This window comes from Mangifera indica, chromosome 15, assembly GCF_011075055.1.
Source record: "Mangifera indica cultivar Alphonso chromosome 15, CATAS_Mindica_2.1, whole genome shotgun sequence".
In the NCBI taxonomy this organism is placed as follows: Eukaryota; Viridiplantae; Streptophyta; class Magnoliopsida; order Sapindales; family Anacardiaceae; genus Mangifera; species Mangifera indica.
Window position 1 is genome coordinate 14,464,749 of NC_058151.1, and position 16,505 is coordinate 14,481,253.

A 16,505-nucleotide genomic window follows, 5' to 3' on the forward strand; every position below is an offset into this window, starting at 1 on the left:
ATGGGGAATTCTTCTCTTTCTTGTTCATTTATCTATATGAATTTCCCAAGACAAAAGGAGTTTGGACATGAGTTCCAGATGATTTAGTTTGAGGTTCTTTATGTGAGTCTAGTATTATGTTAAGGGAATTATGACTCAATATTTGATCAGGTTAAAGACAGGCTCAGTGTGTACTGGTTGACAATGTCTTTAATTCTTTGAGAATTGGTTTGGGGATTTCATTCATCGATTAACATAATTGTGCATTCCACTAGGTGACTGGGAATAATTCATTTCCAGGAATTTTGAAACTTACTTTGAAGTATCCATCATGTAGTTTTCACTGGAGATTTTGATGTTCTCCATTGCTGTCACAGCATGCGGTTTTTCTTAGGCATATTATTTATTTTCATTCTTCCTCCTTCTTTGTGCTATCTCTCTTTTATTTATTTATTTTATTTGTTGGAGATTGAAAGAAATAATTGATCATAGTGTAGTGGGAGTTGGGACATTAAGCAAATTTATTTTGAGAAGATCCCTTTGTGTGGGACCTAATATATTGGTATGCATGAACCAACTGGTGAAGAAAGGATTGTGACCTTTACCAAACCTTGCATTTCCCACATGATTGAAAGAATCGTCCCCACAATTATCATTGAACTGCATTGCTTTTGGGGGAATCCCAAACTAAAGATCATGATTTGATCACAAAATCATATCTGGCTTTGAAACTGGCAGTTTTCCATCCTGTACATCAACAGCAACAAGGAATACTTAGAAACCAGATCTTCACAGTTTGCCAACATGTAGTATTTTGAAGCTATTAGAAGGAAAGCTGTTCTGATAACCTCCTATCAGTCTTCTTACAAACTGAGGCCAGCTAGATTATTGTTTAATTACTTTCAGGAATGATCGAAACTGAGTTTCTGTTCAAATACTGGCTAGACAAAATGGTTTTTTGATTGATCATATGTGAACCACTAGTGCTAGTATTTTATTCTTTCACAGTGAGCTATTCATTTGTTTGGTGTTTTCAAGTTGTTATGTATGCTTTGCTATATGCTTGGGATTCTATTGCCTGCTCAACTACTTGGATATTGGTGGATCATCTCTAGGGCAGGATATGAGTCTAGCCAAGCCCAAACAGGGTCCGGCTCGTTTTCAGTGAGTTGAGGCTCAAGCTTAGGCTCGGGCTTGTTGAACACGTGTTCGTATTTGACTCTCTTCATAATTTTAGTGTTTATGATCAATTCGCACTCAACTCGAGTTTGTGTGCTCTAACTCAAGTTCGCTTTGATCGACTTTAAGCTTGCATCTTAGACTCAATTGTACGACGTCGGTTCAGAGTTTATTTATTAACAAAACTGAGCCGTGCAGGAGCAAGGCACTTGTTCGGGTTTGGGCTTGGACTCGTTTTCATTCGTACTCCCAAGCTCGTATTCAGGCTTGCTATCTCATGTTCATGTTTGGATTCGTTTGAGTAAAACTCGTTTTGTGCCCCGAACAAGCTCCCTTCAAATTCAGCCCTAATCATCTCCTCCAGCTACCACTTTGCGAAAGCCTTATCGTGATGCCAGGGCATTAGTGATGAGTTTTATTGTTAATAATGAAGTGTCTACATGTTGTATTCCTCTGTAATCCACCTTTTCATGAAATTCAAAATAAGAAGTTTTGTTATTATTTTGAAGATCATGCAGAGTCACTCATCTTTTGGTTGCTCAATTGTGTGCTATTAATTATCTTGTGACTTTAATTTCATATATCTTGCCCTGTATTTCGGCATCTTGTTAAATTGGTTTTGTAAATAAGTATCAGAATGTGAAACTTCCTATTCCTTTGAAAACTTTTAAAAGTTCTGGCAGATTCTTTGATAATAATCCATGATACTGTGGTCCATTTTTAATGTGCTGAGCTAGGGGACCTTTAACAATTATTGTCACTGTATCCCAGTGACTGAAAAACTCCGGAGAGCAAGATACTCTTAACTGTTACCTCTGATTGCAGTTTCTAAAGTATTCTCTCTTATTTTCTTTTTCGTCGGTGGGACTCGTGGAGCCTGTTTGAATGCATCCTTTGAAAAATTGCCTGCAACAGTGTTCAGTACATTTGCTTAGATGTTAAACCAAAATGCCATTGAAGCTAGAAATCTGTAACTCCAAGCAAAGCTGATATATGCTTTTTGCCATCGAATAGTTTCTGTATCATTCAAGGTCATTGATGGAGTCATCTGTTTTCTGTTTCTCCAAACATCTCTTCGAATATATTCATATACATGTTTTAGTTGCTTTTGTTTCTGTTTCTCCAAAACATCTCTGAATATATTCATATGCGTGTCTTAGATGCTTTTTTCTTTGATAGGTTGCTGTATTTGTCCATTGCTTGTAAATGTTGTATCTGGAGAAAGAAAGCTTGTGTTTTCTAGCAAATTTTGATCAATTATCTCCTAGGTTGTGCCAACAATCGGCACTTCTCTTCTAATTGTTCAATATTGGCACAAGACCCTATGAATACATTGTCCCCAAGCCAAGCCAAGAAAGGGAGCTCAAATGGACCCAGTTAACAAATAAAGCAACAAGGCTAATAAAGTTTTCTGTCTTATTGGCCATGCTTCTTAGTCTCTCTCTTTCTCTTGATAGTGTTGCTACTATTTCTCCCCACCTTTAAATGCAGCCAATACTCCTTACCCGCCAGGTTAAAAACATCTTAAGATACTAGTCTTGCACAAGCTTTCCCTTCACATCTTTTTTCTTATTTTGTTAACTCCTTGTATAATATCTTTATCTACAATACAATCCTCTCAACACCAGCATGGTTTTCAGTTCCGTGTTCTATGTTTTGAGTGCCCAGCCATCATGCTTCGTTGAGAGCTTGTAGGAGACAAGAAGCCAGTAGGAGATATGACGAGTGGCAGCTGGGGTTTGAGAGTTTGTTTAGTAGCTGTTGTATTGTTTGGGATCATTTGGCTTTTGTTTATTGGAATTTTAGCAAACCATGCAACCACAACCACCACCACAACAGTGACAGTACCTTCAACTGAAGTTTTCAGGGACTGGAAGTTGATTCAAAGAGAGAAGCTTCACGCTCATCAGGACTTCGATCTTCATTATGTCAGCAAGAGAAGAGTACCCAATGGACCTGATCCCATCCACAACAGGTACACATCTCCCTTTCAGTTAACTTATATATATGTATACTCCCATTTACGTGCTGAAAGAATGTACAATAGGAAAGAGATAATTGTTATCGATCATTAGTCCCATTAACAATGACTTGAACTTGTATATTAGTCTCGGTTTGGTTATGCAAATCCTCAAGCTTGAATAAAAAATATAAGAAACTCTTTTTTTTGGGGTGGGGGGGGGGCGCGGTGGGGGTGGGTGGGAGAGATGTGGGGGCATTAGTGTATTAGATAAAGAAAATATATCTGTTCCTCATTTGAATGTCTCTAGCCAGTAGAAGAGACAGTATAAACTCACTTAAATTGTATGAAAGCAGATGATGGTTTTACTCATTAGTCTTTAACTAAAGCCTCTTTAAGTATCAATCTTTCTCTTATTTTGATGAGTTTGAAATAAAGACATTGGGGAAAGCACTTGACCACTTTAGAAATGTGATGGAGGGAAGAAAATATTTCTTTCCTTCATATTGATATTCAAATAATCATATAGAAATATTTCCTTTGCCATGTAACTTATTTCCTCGAGAAACAAACAACCATCATATGAACCTTTAAAATCTTTATAATATTCTAAAATGAAACTCCTGTCTGGAAAAGGCTTCCACTTTATGTGATCCAAACACTTTGTGAGATGCACTTTCTAGTTTAAGGATAAAATGGGAAGTTGAAACAAACACGGTAAAGAAAATTTTTACCATATCAAAATTTACGATTATCAAGTCTCTATAAACTTTTTTTTATCTTTTTCTCAATATTATTGTATAATCTTTTGTAGCTGATCACATATCTCATTTGATTTAGGAGAGTGGTAAAGTCTAGACAACCACCAGGCAAAATCTGACTGCGGATTCTGTGAAAGAAGCTTCAAGCTTCTGCAAAGACAATGTACAAGAAATTCTTATATTTTAAGTGCTTTATCAACCCTTATAAAATCTGTAAGTTGAGATGTGTTCCTCTAAATTCATGATATGGCAAAGCTTTGGAAATGGGGGCTTAAGGCTGTTCTCAAAATTTCTTCTGTTTTCTCCTTTGCTAGTAACCAGGTTGTTGCATGCCCCAATCTTCACAGGCTAGAAAGTTTTGGAAGATTATAGTTTTAGTGTATGAGTTGAGTGACTGTATGAAACTGTAAAGGATTCATGGGTATTGAAAGAACTTAAACAGCTTTCCTGCACATTAAAATAAGTACAGAAACAACTTTTAGGGGTGACCCAGCAGCATTTGCCTGCCCCTTTTCAATTCTTTTGTGACAGATCATTGGATACAATTATGACTTCACTTTCTATTAAGAGCAAAAAATTAGCAAGACTGATCAATCTTTTTAATCCTTTCCACATTCAATAATTTGATGTGATGTTATAATTCAATTGAATTTATGGAGATGTACAAGTTTTCTTGATAAGAGAAATTATTAATTATTATAATAACTATTTTAACGACTATTGTCAGGGAGCGACTTGCAATTTCCCTTCTTTAAAAATCCAATGATATGGAACTCAATATTCTAAAGTGTTCTCTCTTATTTTAAGAAGTGTTCTCCCTTATTTTAAGTGCCCAAGCCAAGCCAAGAAAGGGTGCCAATCAAATTTGAAGGTTGGCCAATTCTTGAAATATATTTTAACATATATTTGAAGGGTGCCAATCAAATTTTATATAGAACAAGTGACCTGCAATTTCCCTTCTTTAAAAATTCCCATTGCCAGATGAAGATGATTCTTCAAAAACAATTTCCCATGTTGATTTTGCTACACTAGACTCAACAACATTGTGGTATCATGACAACAGAATCTCACATATATCAAAAGGGAAAAAAAATAATAATAAACAAAGCAAAGAGATGAGAAGAGAAGAGACATTTCTGTCGATTGCTTTTTCTTTCACTTTTCTTTTGCTTCTTTTTCTGGTTTTATTTTGAATGGTTCGAGAAGCAAAGAAAGACTTGGTCCAAAGTAAAATTTTATGTGTCTTTTTGTTGCATGGTATGGGAGACATAATGCCATCTCGTGCACTTCTTTTGGTTGAAAAGTAAACATTACGCGTAAAGTGTATTGCTTGTAAATTTTGTAGAAAGCCCTTTTGAGTAAAAGTGCTGTTTGTTTCTAATAAAGTACTTCTCAAGTCCTTCTTTATCAAACACTTGAGTATATTTTAGATTGGTAATGTATCCTATAAATTACTGAGTATTAACGAATATAAATAAATTTAGTAATCATCAATGTGAATACGTATTTTGAATTAGGGTTGAAATCAATGATTATGTTATTCAATCATATATAAAGATAGATTCGATTTAAATCAAACTAAAATTGAAATTAACTCAAGTTCAAATCAAAGTTATAATGTCTAACTCAAATTTGAGATAGAGCACGATGTCATCGATGTGATAAACAATATCATCAAAGGGTTATTAGAGTTGTGATGGGATAAATGATGTCACTAGAATTCAAATGAATCGATCTTGAAATGAATTGTCGAGTTAAAACTGCAAATTGACTCATTCAAGTTAAATTGTAGATCCGATATGACTTAACTCATATCTATTTCACTTATAATCATATAATAATACATTAATTTATTTATACTTGTTAGTATTTAGTAATTATATATATATTATACTAATTTTAGATAAATGTTATTTTTTTTTCTCTCCGTACCTCTTTGAACCCATCTAGGCAAGTTAACAAGAAGTTGTTGAATTATATTGGTTCCATTAATAGAAATGCTAGAATTTAGGTCATTGTTGTTGCATTAGCTATTTTGACTACTTTTCATTGGCTATGCTTCATTTAAACCCAAATGAGTACCAAAACAACATCTAATTAGATAGTGATATGTCATTCATAAATAAAATTATACATATTATTTATATATATAATTTTATTGTTTTAAAATATATGTTTATTTTTTAAATGTATGAATGATATGATCGTGCATTATAAGATATTCATTTATTTTCTAAGTTATAAATAATAGATATTAAGGTCATACAATTATAAAATTTAGCAACAATTTATGTAGTTATGTCTTAATCAACATGGAAGACTTAAAATGAAGAGTCAAAGTGGTTGCTGTTGTTGTTACCCTCTATATCCTGTCTCTAGTTTAAGATGTGCCATTTAATTGGAAAATTCTTCAGAGAAAACCAGTCAAGCATAGCTAGTGGGTTAGGAAATGAAGGTTTGGAATAGTCAGCTTGACTGCCCATGAAGGTGACAGTCAATTCAGCAGTAGAGTCTTGGTCACTACTGAGAGTTATGTTTTCTTTTTCTTTTTTTTTTAAGTTTACAATTCATGCAGTGAAGTGCTTGTTCCTGCTGTCTATTGTAGAACAATTATTCTAATCTCAGCCCAAAATTCACTGTCAATCTTTGCTTTGGATCTGCTGCTTTACCCAGAAAATAGTGCAAAAGACACCAGTTGAGCAGGCAATCTCAACTTTAAGCTCTGGCCTATACTTTCTCAATCATTTTTCACTTTTGGTCAAACAAGTTATGCTTTGAAACATTTCTTTGTTTCAAAACAGACAGCAAGGGAACCGAGAATATTTAGTATGTATCTCAGAACATACTGCTGGTCTCAACAAATTAGCCTTTTGCTATGGTAACCCTCAACACGCATAGCAATTCATGCATTCGTTTCATTGGCATAGGCTACCATATACAAGTCTAATAGAAAAATGATAAGATGAACCTGCACCTAAAAAAGGTCATACTCAAATTTCTGGGCATATGCTTCAGTATGTAATTAGTAGAGTTTGCTCTTTATATCAAGCAGGGGCATACAAGAAAATGATGGAAAATCAGAAACTGTTCACAATAATACAAAGGAAACAGACATATTTCTTAGTGTTCAAGAATGATAAAGCTATATATATATATATATATATATATATATGTAACAAATGGCGAACCGCAGATGAAATCGAATTCAAACCATTTACTTTGTTAGCTTTTAAGTACAAACCACAAGATGTACATTTCTGTGTGACAAAATGTTTGCCATGCCTCTCCCTGATTCATGCTGTGTCATTATCTTGCCCGTCAAAAATGAGTGGAAATTCATCATACCAGTGTGAGGAACCATATTTCTCAGCAACGCTATTCAATGACTGGTAAACCTGGTACATAGACCATCTGTCCTTAGGCCTAGAAACCACACAACTGCAAGCAATTTTCAGAAACTGCATAATCTCCTCATCATATCCCTTCCCACAGAGGGCCTTGTCCATGGCATCCTTGATTTCACCAGATGTAGAGATCTGGGAGACCCAATCGACTAAGTTGAGTTTAGATCCTTCCTCAGCAGTAGTAACTTCAAGTGGCTTTTGGCCGGTGACCAACTCCAGAAGCACAACACCAAATCCATATACATCTCCTTTCAATGAAGGGACCATGGTGTTAGGAAGCTCTGGAGCAATGTAGCCTAATTCACCTAGATCCCCATTGACAAAACTGCTATCATCTGAGGAAGTCATGAGCTTTGCCAATCCAAAATCTATTATCCTGGCATCAAAGTCCTCATCAACAAGAATCACATTTGAGCATATGTTCTGGTGCAGGATTGGGGGCTGGCATCCATGGTGAAGCCAAGCCAGGCCTCTGGCTGCCCCCAAACCAATCTTAAATCTAGTTGGCCAATCCATTTCAGTACCATTTCCGTGCACCAACGAATACAAAGCTCCATTAGACATGTACTTATAAACCAACAGCTTCTCATCTTCCACAATACAAAACCCCAAAAGGGGTGCTAGATTTGGATGCCTTATCTGCCCTAATTGATTCATCTCCAAAAGAAATTGCTTCTCCCCAAGTTTACAAGCATTCAGGCGCTTCACTGCAAGCACAGACCCATCAGGAAGCACGGCCTTATAAGTAGTCCCAGTCCTAGTTGAAATTATGATATTTTCAGCACTGAAATTGTTTGTAGCTGCCATTAAATCAGCTAATTTAACCTTGACAAGTGGTTTTTGAAACAATGAAACTTGAACAAGCTTATGAGCCCTCAATTTCTCAGCCCACCGGCTAGCGCCATCTCTTCCAAATCCATACCTCCTCTTCCTTCTTCTATCCCATCTCAAGTGGTACCACCACCACAGCCCAAAACCTAACAACAAAGATGCTGCGGCACCAAACACACCAGCAGCAATTATTATTGCAAGATTCTTCTTACTCAACTTACCACACTTATCTAAAGGCCGCCCACAAAGTCCATTATTTCCCTCAAAATCACCCTTATCAAATCTCTCAAAATAAGAAGGAACAGTTCCTGAAAGTTCATTTTCAGCTACAGAAAAATTCTTAAGCCTACTTAACGTAGACAACTCATACGGTATACTTCCTGAAAGATGATTATTTGAAAGTATCAGATTGTTCAAATAAGTACAGTTTCCAAGGTCAGGAGGAATAGAACCTGAAAGATGATTATTTGAAAGATCGAGAGTGACAATATAAGGTAACCAAGTGCAAATTCGAGCAGGAATTGTACCAGACAAATCATTAAATGAAAGATCCAACTTTTGTATGCTTCGACAGTACTTTAAAGCCTCAGGAACTTGCCCTGACAGCTTCATTTCTCGAAGTTCCAGGTTTAGTATCCGATTTTCTTTATCATTCCAACAAAAAACTCCAACAAACTTGCACATGAAACCAATTGAAGAGCTTGCAAAAGTCCATGAACTGAGCTTCCCCTGAGGATCTTTAAGCGAATATTTGACACCTTCCAGGCACTTGATATCATCTTCGGCAACAGCTGATGATACAAAACCTGAAAAACTCATCTGGGTTACCATCAAAACAATTAAAAACATTGCACATACACCTCTCATGGTGGCCAAAATATATGATCAAATTTTGTGAACAAAGTCACAATTATATCACATATAATCTATTGTTTCCGCGTAGAAAATGTTTGGAATGATCTAATGAAGGACATTGTTGACTTCAATATGTGAATTAAAAATCCTGAGATAATTTACCAGTAGACTTGAATGAATTTCGTTATTATATATTTGATTTTTGCTTTTTGTGGAAATGCTTTTATTTTCTTATAGTAGTGTTCAATGGCGAGTGCTAGATTGATGATTACAGATTCCTTGACCATTAATAGACACTGTTTTAGGGGAGAGAATTCTATTTCCATCCCTATTTATATGTATTAAAATAGTCAAGAACACTAATTTGATGTAATTGTGTTTTAATCCTTTAACTTAAATGTACTGCAAGTTGACCATTAGTTGACTTAGAAAAAATAAAGTGAGATGATGAAAATAACCTTCTCATAAATAATGAAAAACGTGTGTCATAATATGGTTTAGTAATTTTGAATTAATGTAGAAAAAACCATCTATCATATAATCATACGTTAATCTTTATATAATATCTTGATTCAATAATCATATCCATTATCAAGATATTGTCTAATTTTAATATACAGTTCATTATATTTTTACTTTTGAGTTTTACAAATTAAAACACATTGTTAAGGAGATCATGGGTTAATTTGCTATTTCACTAGTGTTGTTTTAATATACTCAACATCTTCTTGTGCTTTAATAACTTAAAATTTACTTGGGTATTTTATCACTTTCCTGTAATTTCTAAGTCACTTAACACTCATTTAGTAGGACATTGAATTCAAGGATCAAAATGTAAGTATTTCAAACAAGTATCCTTAAAAAAAATTGACATCACAGGGATAAAAAGGGAAGTCTATGCTATTTGGAGGGGTAAAAGAAAATGGGTTGTGAGTGTCAAGGGCCACGAGGAAAGGGCTAGTTGGATGGAGCACTATAAAAAAATATACATGCTTATTACTTTATAATATCTTTGGTATCTTAGAGATTATTTTAATTTTATCCACTGGGGTTTTGCTTTTGATGACCAGCCAATTAAGTTTCTGGGACTTGGGTATATGCATTCACAATTCACTAAAATGCCACTCACATATTTCTCTTTCAAGGTGGAAGGTTTGGGTCATGCATGGTGATTTGTGACTTCAAGACTAGTAATGTCAGAGCCTATGAGTTCAACATTGAAAGATATTTTGTTCCTGTAATAACGTGGCTTGATTTGATTGATTCAAAATATTTGGTAAAAAATAAATAAATAAAAGATTTATAGTAGCAACTTTCCACCAACAAAATTTTGAATGGAACTTTTCCAGCTCACTAGAAGAAACACATAGTGACTTTTATGGGTGCTTCCACCACAATTTTAATTTAGTGGCTAACACAGTATTTACATTTTGAGCCCAAAGCTTCATTCTTAAATCTTACTCCTGGTAAATAAAAACAGCTACTCAGTTGGCCTCTCCCATTTATTATCACCAAAATAAACAAGTCTTAGATTATGCAAGAGTATCATGTTTATTTATAGTGGATAAATATGACACCTTAGGCAAATATCTTATGGATAGAATATGAAAGAGATAATTAAATCTCATATTACTTAAAAATAATTAAATAAAACTGATTAAATAGATTGTGAACTTTATTTATTTCATCGCAACATTAAAAGAAACCAAGTTTCTTGGCAATTCTGTGCAGAAACTGACAAACTTGACCCATACACAATCTCTTTTCGGGCTTAGTAACCACACAATTACATGCAATTTCCAGAGCCTGGCATCCATGATTCAGCCACAAGCTGAGAGCTTATTCACCAAATTTACCAAGCTTCCCTCAAACCCTTCTTCTTTAGTACAAATTTCAAGTGGTTTTCGCCCTGGAATTAATTCCAGAAGCGCCACCCCAAATCCGTCCACATCTCCCTCTATTGAAGCAACCATATTGCTTGGGCATTCTGGAGCAATGTAACCGAATTCTGCTGAGGATTTCACAGGATTGGCCAGTCTAAAATCAGTTATCCTCGCATCGAAGTCTTCGTCAATAAGAATCACTTTGGAGCAGATGTTTTGATGCAGGCATGGAGCCTGGAAATGACACATTTAAGTACTTGACAACAAAATACCCCAAAAGAGGTGCCAAATTCGGATGCCTGAGCTGTTTCAGAAAAGAAGCGCTTCTCATCAAGCTTACAATTACTCAGCCTCTTAATAGCAGCATGGAACCATCAAGAAGCTCAGCCTTATAAGTACTCCCTGTCAGACTGGAAATTATAGCATTTTCAGGAACTTAAATGTTAGCAGCTTTTATAAGATCAGCAAATTTGAGTCTAACAAGCTACTCTTGAAACAATGAAACTTGTTCAAGTTTGTGATCCCTTAAACTCTGAACCCAGAAACAACATCTTCTTTATCAATTCCATCAACTCTCTTTCTCTTTTTAACCCTTTTTCCTACGGAATATTTGTGATAGTATAAAATTACATGTGCCAAGATTTTTTACTAATCTTATCTCTACAAACCATCGCTGGGGTATTTAACTGTTTATAATATTTTATACATTAAAATCACTTAATTACATACTTTTATGTCAGTTTTTACAAATAACTTGATAAAAAAATATCTATGTATATGATTTTTCTCATAATAAAACTATATATATCTATTTTGGATACACAAATATATATACAGTTATATGTGTCATCAAATGATTGAGTAATTTTAAATTAAAAATAAAATAATACTCAAACATGTAATAACACATATAAATATTTATACATTTATATATTGAAAATAAGTACATATAATATTACTCTTTTTACTTATTATAGATATTTGTTTTGTACTTTTTCCTAGATTTTGGTCCAAAATGCAAATACCGAGTTAGACCCTATTAAGTCAAGGCACAAATTTGATTCAAAAAATTCTATTTTAGATTTGATCTAAATTAATTCGAACTCAAATATTTAAATAAACTTAACTCAATTTATTTTATAAAAATGAATCCAATTTTTAATTTAACCTCAAATTTAAATTAGTTTAAATCAAATATAACTCTAAACTCTATAATAATGTTTAAACAAATTCACAATTGTAACACCAAGTAATATATATTTAATTTTAAATATTTAAAATATGTAGATAAAATATCATTTTTTAATAATAATTTTGAATTAATATTAAATTAACTCGAATACATAATTGATAAGTCTTATAATAAGCTGGTTAATTTCGTAAATATATTTAGTTAATTACTCAAAAGAAAAAGAAAATTAATTATTAAAGTTAGCAACTGTGATGAATGACCATCGCATTTCAAATTTTAAAAACTTAAATATCATCACACAACCGCGCCTTCGCCGGATTCGCCGGCGCCCCTGCCTTCAGACACCGTTTTCATTTTTTAATTTAAAATTCAACCCTCCACGTAGGCCCCCACTTTTAGTTGCGCGCCTAAACGCCACACCAACACGACACCGTTTTACTCCTCAACCTGAACCTTTTTTTCGCACTGGACCCCACGCCTTCCAACAGACAAATTTTTTCCCGTAATTCAAGCTCAAATTTGGGGGCAATGTCGTCATTTCAATAGCTTCACCTTTCAGTTCTTAACCGATACAGTCTGTTAACCATTTTTTTTGTAATTTGCTAAAACCCTCCATGGAAGAATCAGAGGTTTGTGATTTGAATTTTGAAAACGTTCTTTTTTTTTTTTTTGCTTTCGTTGATTTTGTTTTTTGTGTTTCGATTTCTTTTTTTTTTGGATTTTAGAAAATGGTGGCGTTGAAGAAGGCGTACGCGGATATAATTTTGAACACAGCAAAGGAGGCGGCAGCGAGAGTGATGATATCGGAGCGCAAAGCGTTGCGTTGTGAGATGGATCTGAATCGAACCAAAGACGAGGCCCTTCGTCTGCTTGTGCGTTTGAAACAGATGATCGACTCTAAGGTAACATTTTTAAATAATAATAATAATGAAATCTCAGTAGTAATTGTTCAGTTTCGATTAAGTTGATTTTTCTCTTCAGTTTGCGATTTTAAATGCGTAAATAAGCAGTTGATAGCGAAGAGTTTGAATTGAAATGTTTGATTATGCTAGCAAGTTGTTTAGTTTCGAATTTGCAATTCAAATCTTTAGAAGTGAAACGAGTTTGAAAATTAACCCTTAATTTTGGATGAGTAGATTCAAATTCTTCGTTCTGTTATGTGATTTGGAAATTTGATGAATCAGACTTGGAGTTGCTGCTTCTGTTTGTTTCTTTTTTGTTTTGGAATTTTAGCTGCACTGGAGAGTTGTAGTTGAAGATTGCTGGTGTCAAATCTACTTTTTGTTTATTTCTTTTTTGAAATGTGAAGCATTGAAGAGCAATGTGAAAGTTTTCCAAAGTTTTTAATCTTTTGAGCTGTCTAAGTATACAACTATGAAAATTACAATTTGACTGTAAGTTATTGCATTCGAATTTATAATCTAACAATCTTGGAAGTCACTACCATATGAACTGTAGTATTGTTGTTGTGGCATTATTTTGTTATGGACATCATGTAATTCATTCTTTCTCGAATGAGGTTCAATTAGTTTCATTGTACATGGGATTTCTGAGAGTAGATGTTAATCTTATTCTGGTCATTTGTGTTGTTTGTTGTGCTCTACGAGAAGACAAAAATTGTTGCTTCTCTTGTGGTAAAATTTGCAATTTTCCTGTTAGAAAAGAGTTGGGAAATATTTTATTTAGTTAAGCAGCATTTTTGTTGAAAGGGAAGTAAAGTTGACATTGGTGCATTGGTGGACATGAATAATGAATTGAACATTGTTCACTTAACTACAGATGAAGGAAGCCGAGGTAACATCTTTGACCAAGCAAAAAAAGATTGATGAGATTGAAGCACAACTCTGTGAGGCTGAGGATGTCATAACAGATCTCAGATCAGAATTGAAATGGGTCAGAGATAAATTGGAGAGAGTGAAAAGTAATCAACAGCCTTTGAATGGACAATTCATGGAGGCAGATATGTATTGTCAAGAAAATGTGACAGCTGAGCCATTGGTTCCCTCTATTTTGAGCTCAGGACTTACAACCATTACTGCTTCTGACATGGAGAGCAACTTATTGAAACAACAAAGCCTGGATAAAATGTCCTGCAGTGGAACTCAACAAACTGATAATGTAAGTGTTTCTCAGTTGGAGAACTTTGATGATCAAAAGTCCAACTTAGCCTCCATAATAGTGAGGAACAAGGAACCTGAGCTGTACAGAAATGGTTGTACTCAGAGAATTCGTGCACTTGAAAGAAACTTTCTGACCGAGAACCTACCTACTTTGGGATATGTAGATCAAAATTCCCTCATAACGAATGAGGTCGTTATTGAGACCAGTAATAAGGATGAAGAAAAATGTGCCATACCCTCTCCTAAGACCAAAAAATTTAACATTACAAAGAAATTTCTTGGAGGGGAACCAAAGAAAACTGTAAAGGTTCGCACTGTACGAAGAAGAAAGACTAGGTTTGGGAAAGCCAAAGGTAATCTACGCAGGTCTCGTTCTGTTCAGCCCATGAAACCTTGTCACTTGTCTTCTGTTCCTTCACATTGCAAAACATACTCGGTAAATGAGAATATTAGATCGCTATCTTCAATCAAGCCTGGCAATGTGAGTACCATGAAAAACTCTAGTGGCTTCTGCGAAAACATGCAGCATAAGGGTACCTTTAATGATGATGGAATCATTCATGAAGAGAAAAGAAATGTGAAATCACAGAGTAGGGATGGCCCATCTACCTCATTCGCATCTCCTCCTGATCAGCTTATCAAACCTTGTGAGACATCTTCTACTATTAACCGTGGCATAGTTTATTCATTTGCTTTACGTGGTACTGTTATATCTGGTGAAGATGGATCAAAGATAGCTGAAAATGAAGCTAAGATGAAGCCATTGCCTCGTTTGGATCCAGGATTGACATTAATTAGAAGAGGCACAGATCCTGTATCTGGATCAGCAAATTTTTCTGTGAATATTAAGGCAGTTACTAAATTTAGACATGTTCCGGATGGTTCTGACAAGAACACACAGTTGAGAAATGAACCTCCATTGGTACAACCTGGAGGTGATGCCATAGATAATTCAATGGTTAGATGCACTGAGATGAGCCCTGAATTGGTTAATGAATCACCAGTACTTTCTAACTCAAAAGATGCTAAATCATCCATAGAAACTAATGAATCTCCTTCTAAATCTGATAACAGTAAGTTTCTTAAATACACTTTCCAGAGGAAGCGCAAGAAAGAGTCTATGAACAGCTCTGATGTGCACACTTCTCCTGAAAAAAGTGTTGTAAAGAGAAGGGCTGCAGAGAAACAAACTGATGCACCAGAGCCACAGAAATCTACCATGATCAATGAATCTTCTAGGGACAGTCGGCGACTGGCTCAGGTTGCCCGCCAGGTTGGTCTTTTTTCTTAAATTTTTTATTCCCATTTATACTGTTCAATTCATCATAAAGAATAACATGCATGAAAGATGAACATCGTTGAGGTTATGCCTATCTTTTGTGCAGCTCATAGCTTTATCTGGTAGAAGATGGTGACAATGAAGCTGATTGTTGGACATTATGAGCACCTAAGGTCCAAAACAACTCACCTCTCTAGGTTCTTGACAACTGAGCTAGCTGCATAGTACGAGAGATTCATAAAATAGTAAATGCATCTGAATTTCACTCAGAAATTTCTTCATTCCGTTACATTCTGATATTATCTGCTGATTTGCTCTACCTAGTTAGGAAATTTATATACTCTGATAGTTTATAGTTGGCTTGATTGGCCAACCAGTAGAACAGAATTTAGAAAGTAAAAACCCAGTAATTATGTAATAACCAGTTTAAAATCGCGGCATTATGTTATATATAACTCTATCTGAGGCTTTAAAGGTTTATCTTTGTTCATGATTTTCTGGGTGATGGCATTCACATTAGAACACTTTAACACTAGTTTAATGGTTGACATATATATATATTATGCCGTAAGTTAGAATTATAAACTTGATTTTGGTAGGATAGATGTATATATAATCAATCGAGTAATCTTAAAAAAATGGAATTAGTGTGTGTAATATGTATTTGCTTCATGATTACTTGGTTATATACATATATCTATTTTAGAAAAGATTTTCTTTTAATAAAGATGGTTTCGAAGATTGTCGATTCCTAGATTATTTAATAATGGGAGTTTATCGAAAAGGGTAGATTTAAATGGAACCATACTTAAATTAAGATTAACTTAAACTTGATTCAAATTTATAACTGTTAATTTGAAATTGAATTAGAACCATTTGAGTAGGCCAACAATTATGTTGAAAAAAAAAAATAATCGTTCAAGAAGCTAGCCTTAATACAGAGACATTGATGAGACGTACTTGAGATCAATAAACTCAAATGTGGGATGTTTGACCTTTACTCATTCGAACCAAATATGGTCAAATTGAATCCACTTTTAAATATCAAGGTATAAATTTTTC

The 16,505-nt window shown here is 34.5% G+C and overlaps 2 protein-coding genes and 1 long non-coding RNA gene across 3 annotated transcripts; 2 read left to right on the forward strand and 1 right to left on the reverse strand.

The window, feature by feature from the left end:
- Positions 1-530: 530 nt before the first annotated feature.
- On the forward strand, positions 531-4,168 carry LOC123197681. The gene is made up of 2 exons (XR_006497899.1): positions 531-3,133; positions 3,959-4,168. It is a non-coding gene; the product is annotated as an uncharacterized LOC123197681 (long non-coding RNA).
- A 3,004-nt stretch (positions 4,169-7,172) lies between these two features.
- Positions 7,173-8,981, reverse strand: LOC123197549 (inactive LRR receptor-like serine/threonine-protein kinase BIR2). The gene has a single exon (XM_044611866.1). The coding sequence runs from the start codon at positions 8,979-8,981 to the stop codon at positions 7,173-7,175; it is 1,809 nt and encodes a 602-aa protein (XP_044467801.1).
- Positions 8,982-12,597: 3,616 nt separating this feature from the next.
- On the forward strand, positions 12,598-15,936 carry LOC123197392. Its single transcript, XM_044611668.1, has 4 exons — positions 12,598-12,673; positions 12,770-12,946; positions 13,824-15,437; positions 15,550-15,936. The coding sequence occupies exons 1-4, from the start codon at positions 12,659-12,661 to the stop codon at positions 15,577-15,579; spliced, it is 1,836 nt and encodes a 611-aa protein (XP_044467603.1). The 5' UTR covers positions 12,598-12,658; the 3' UTR covers positions 15,580-15,936.
- The last annotated feature ends 569 nt before the right edge of the window (positions 15,937-16,505 follow it).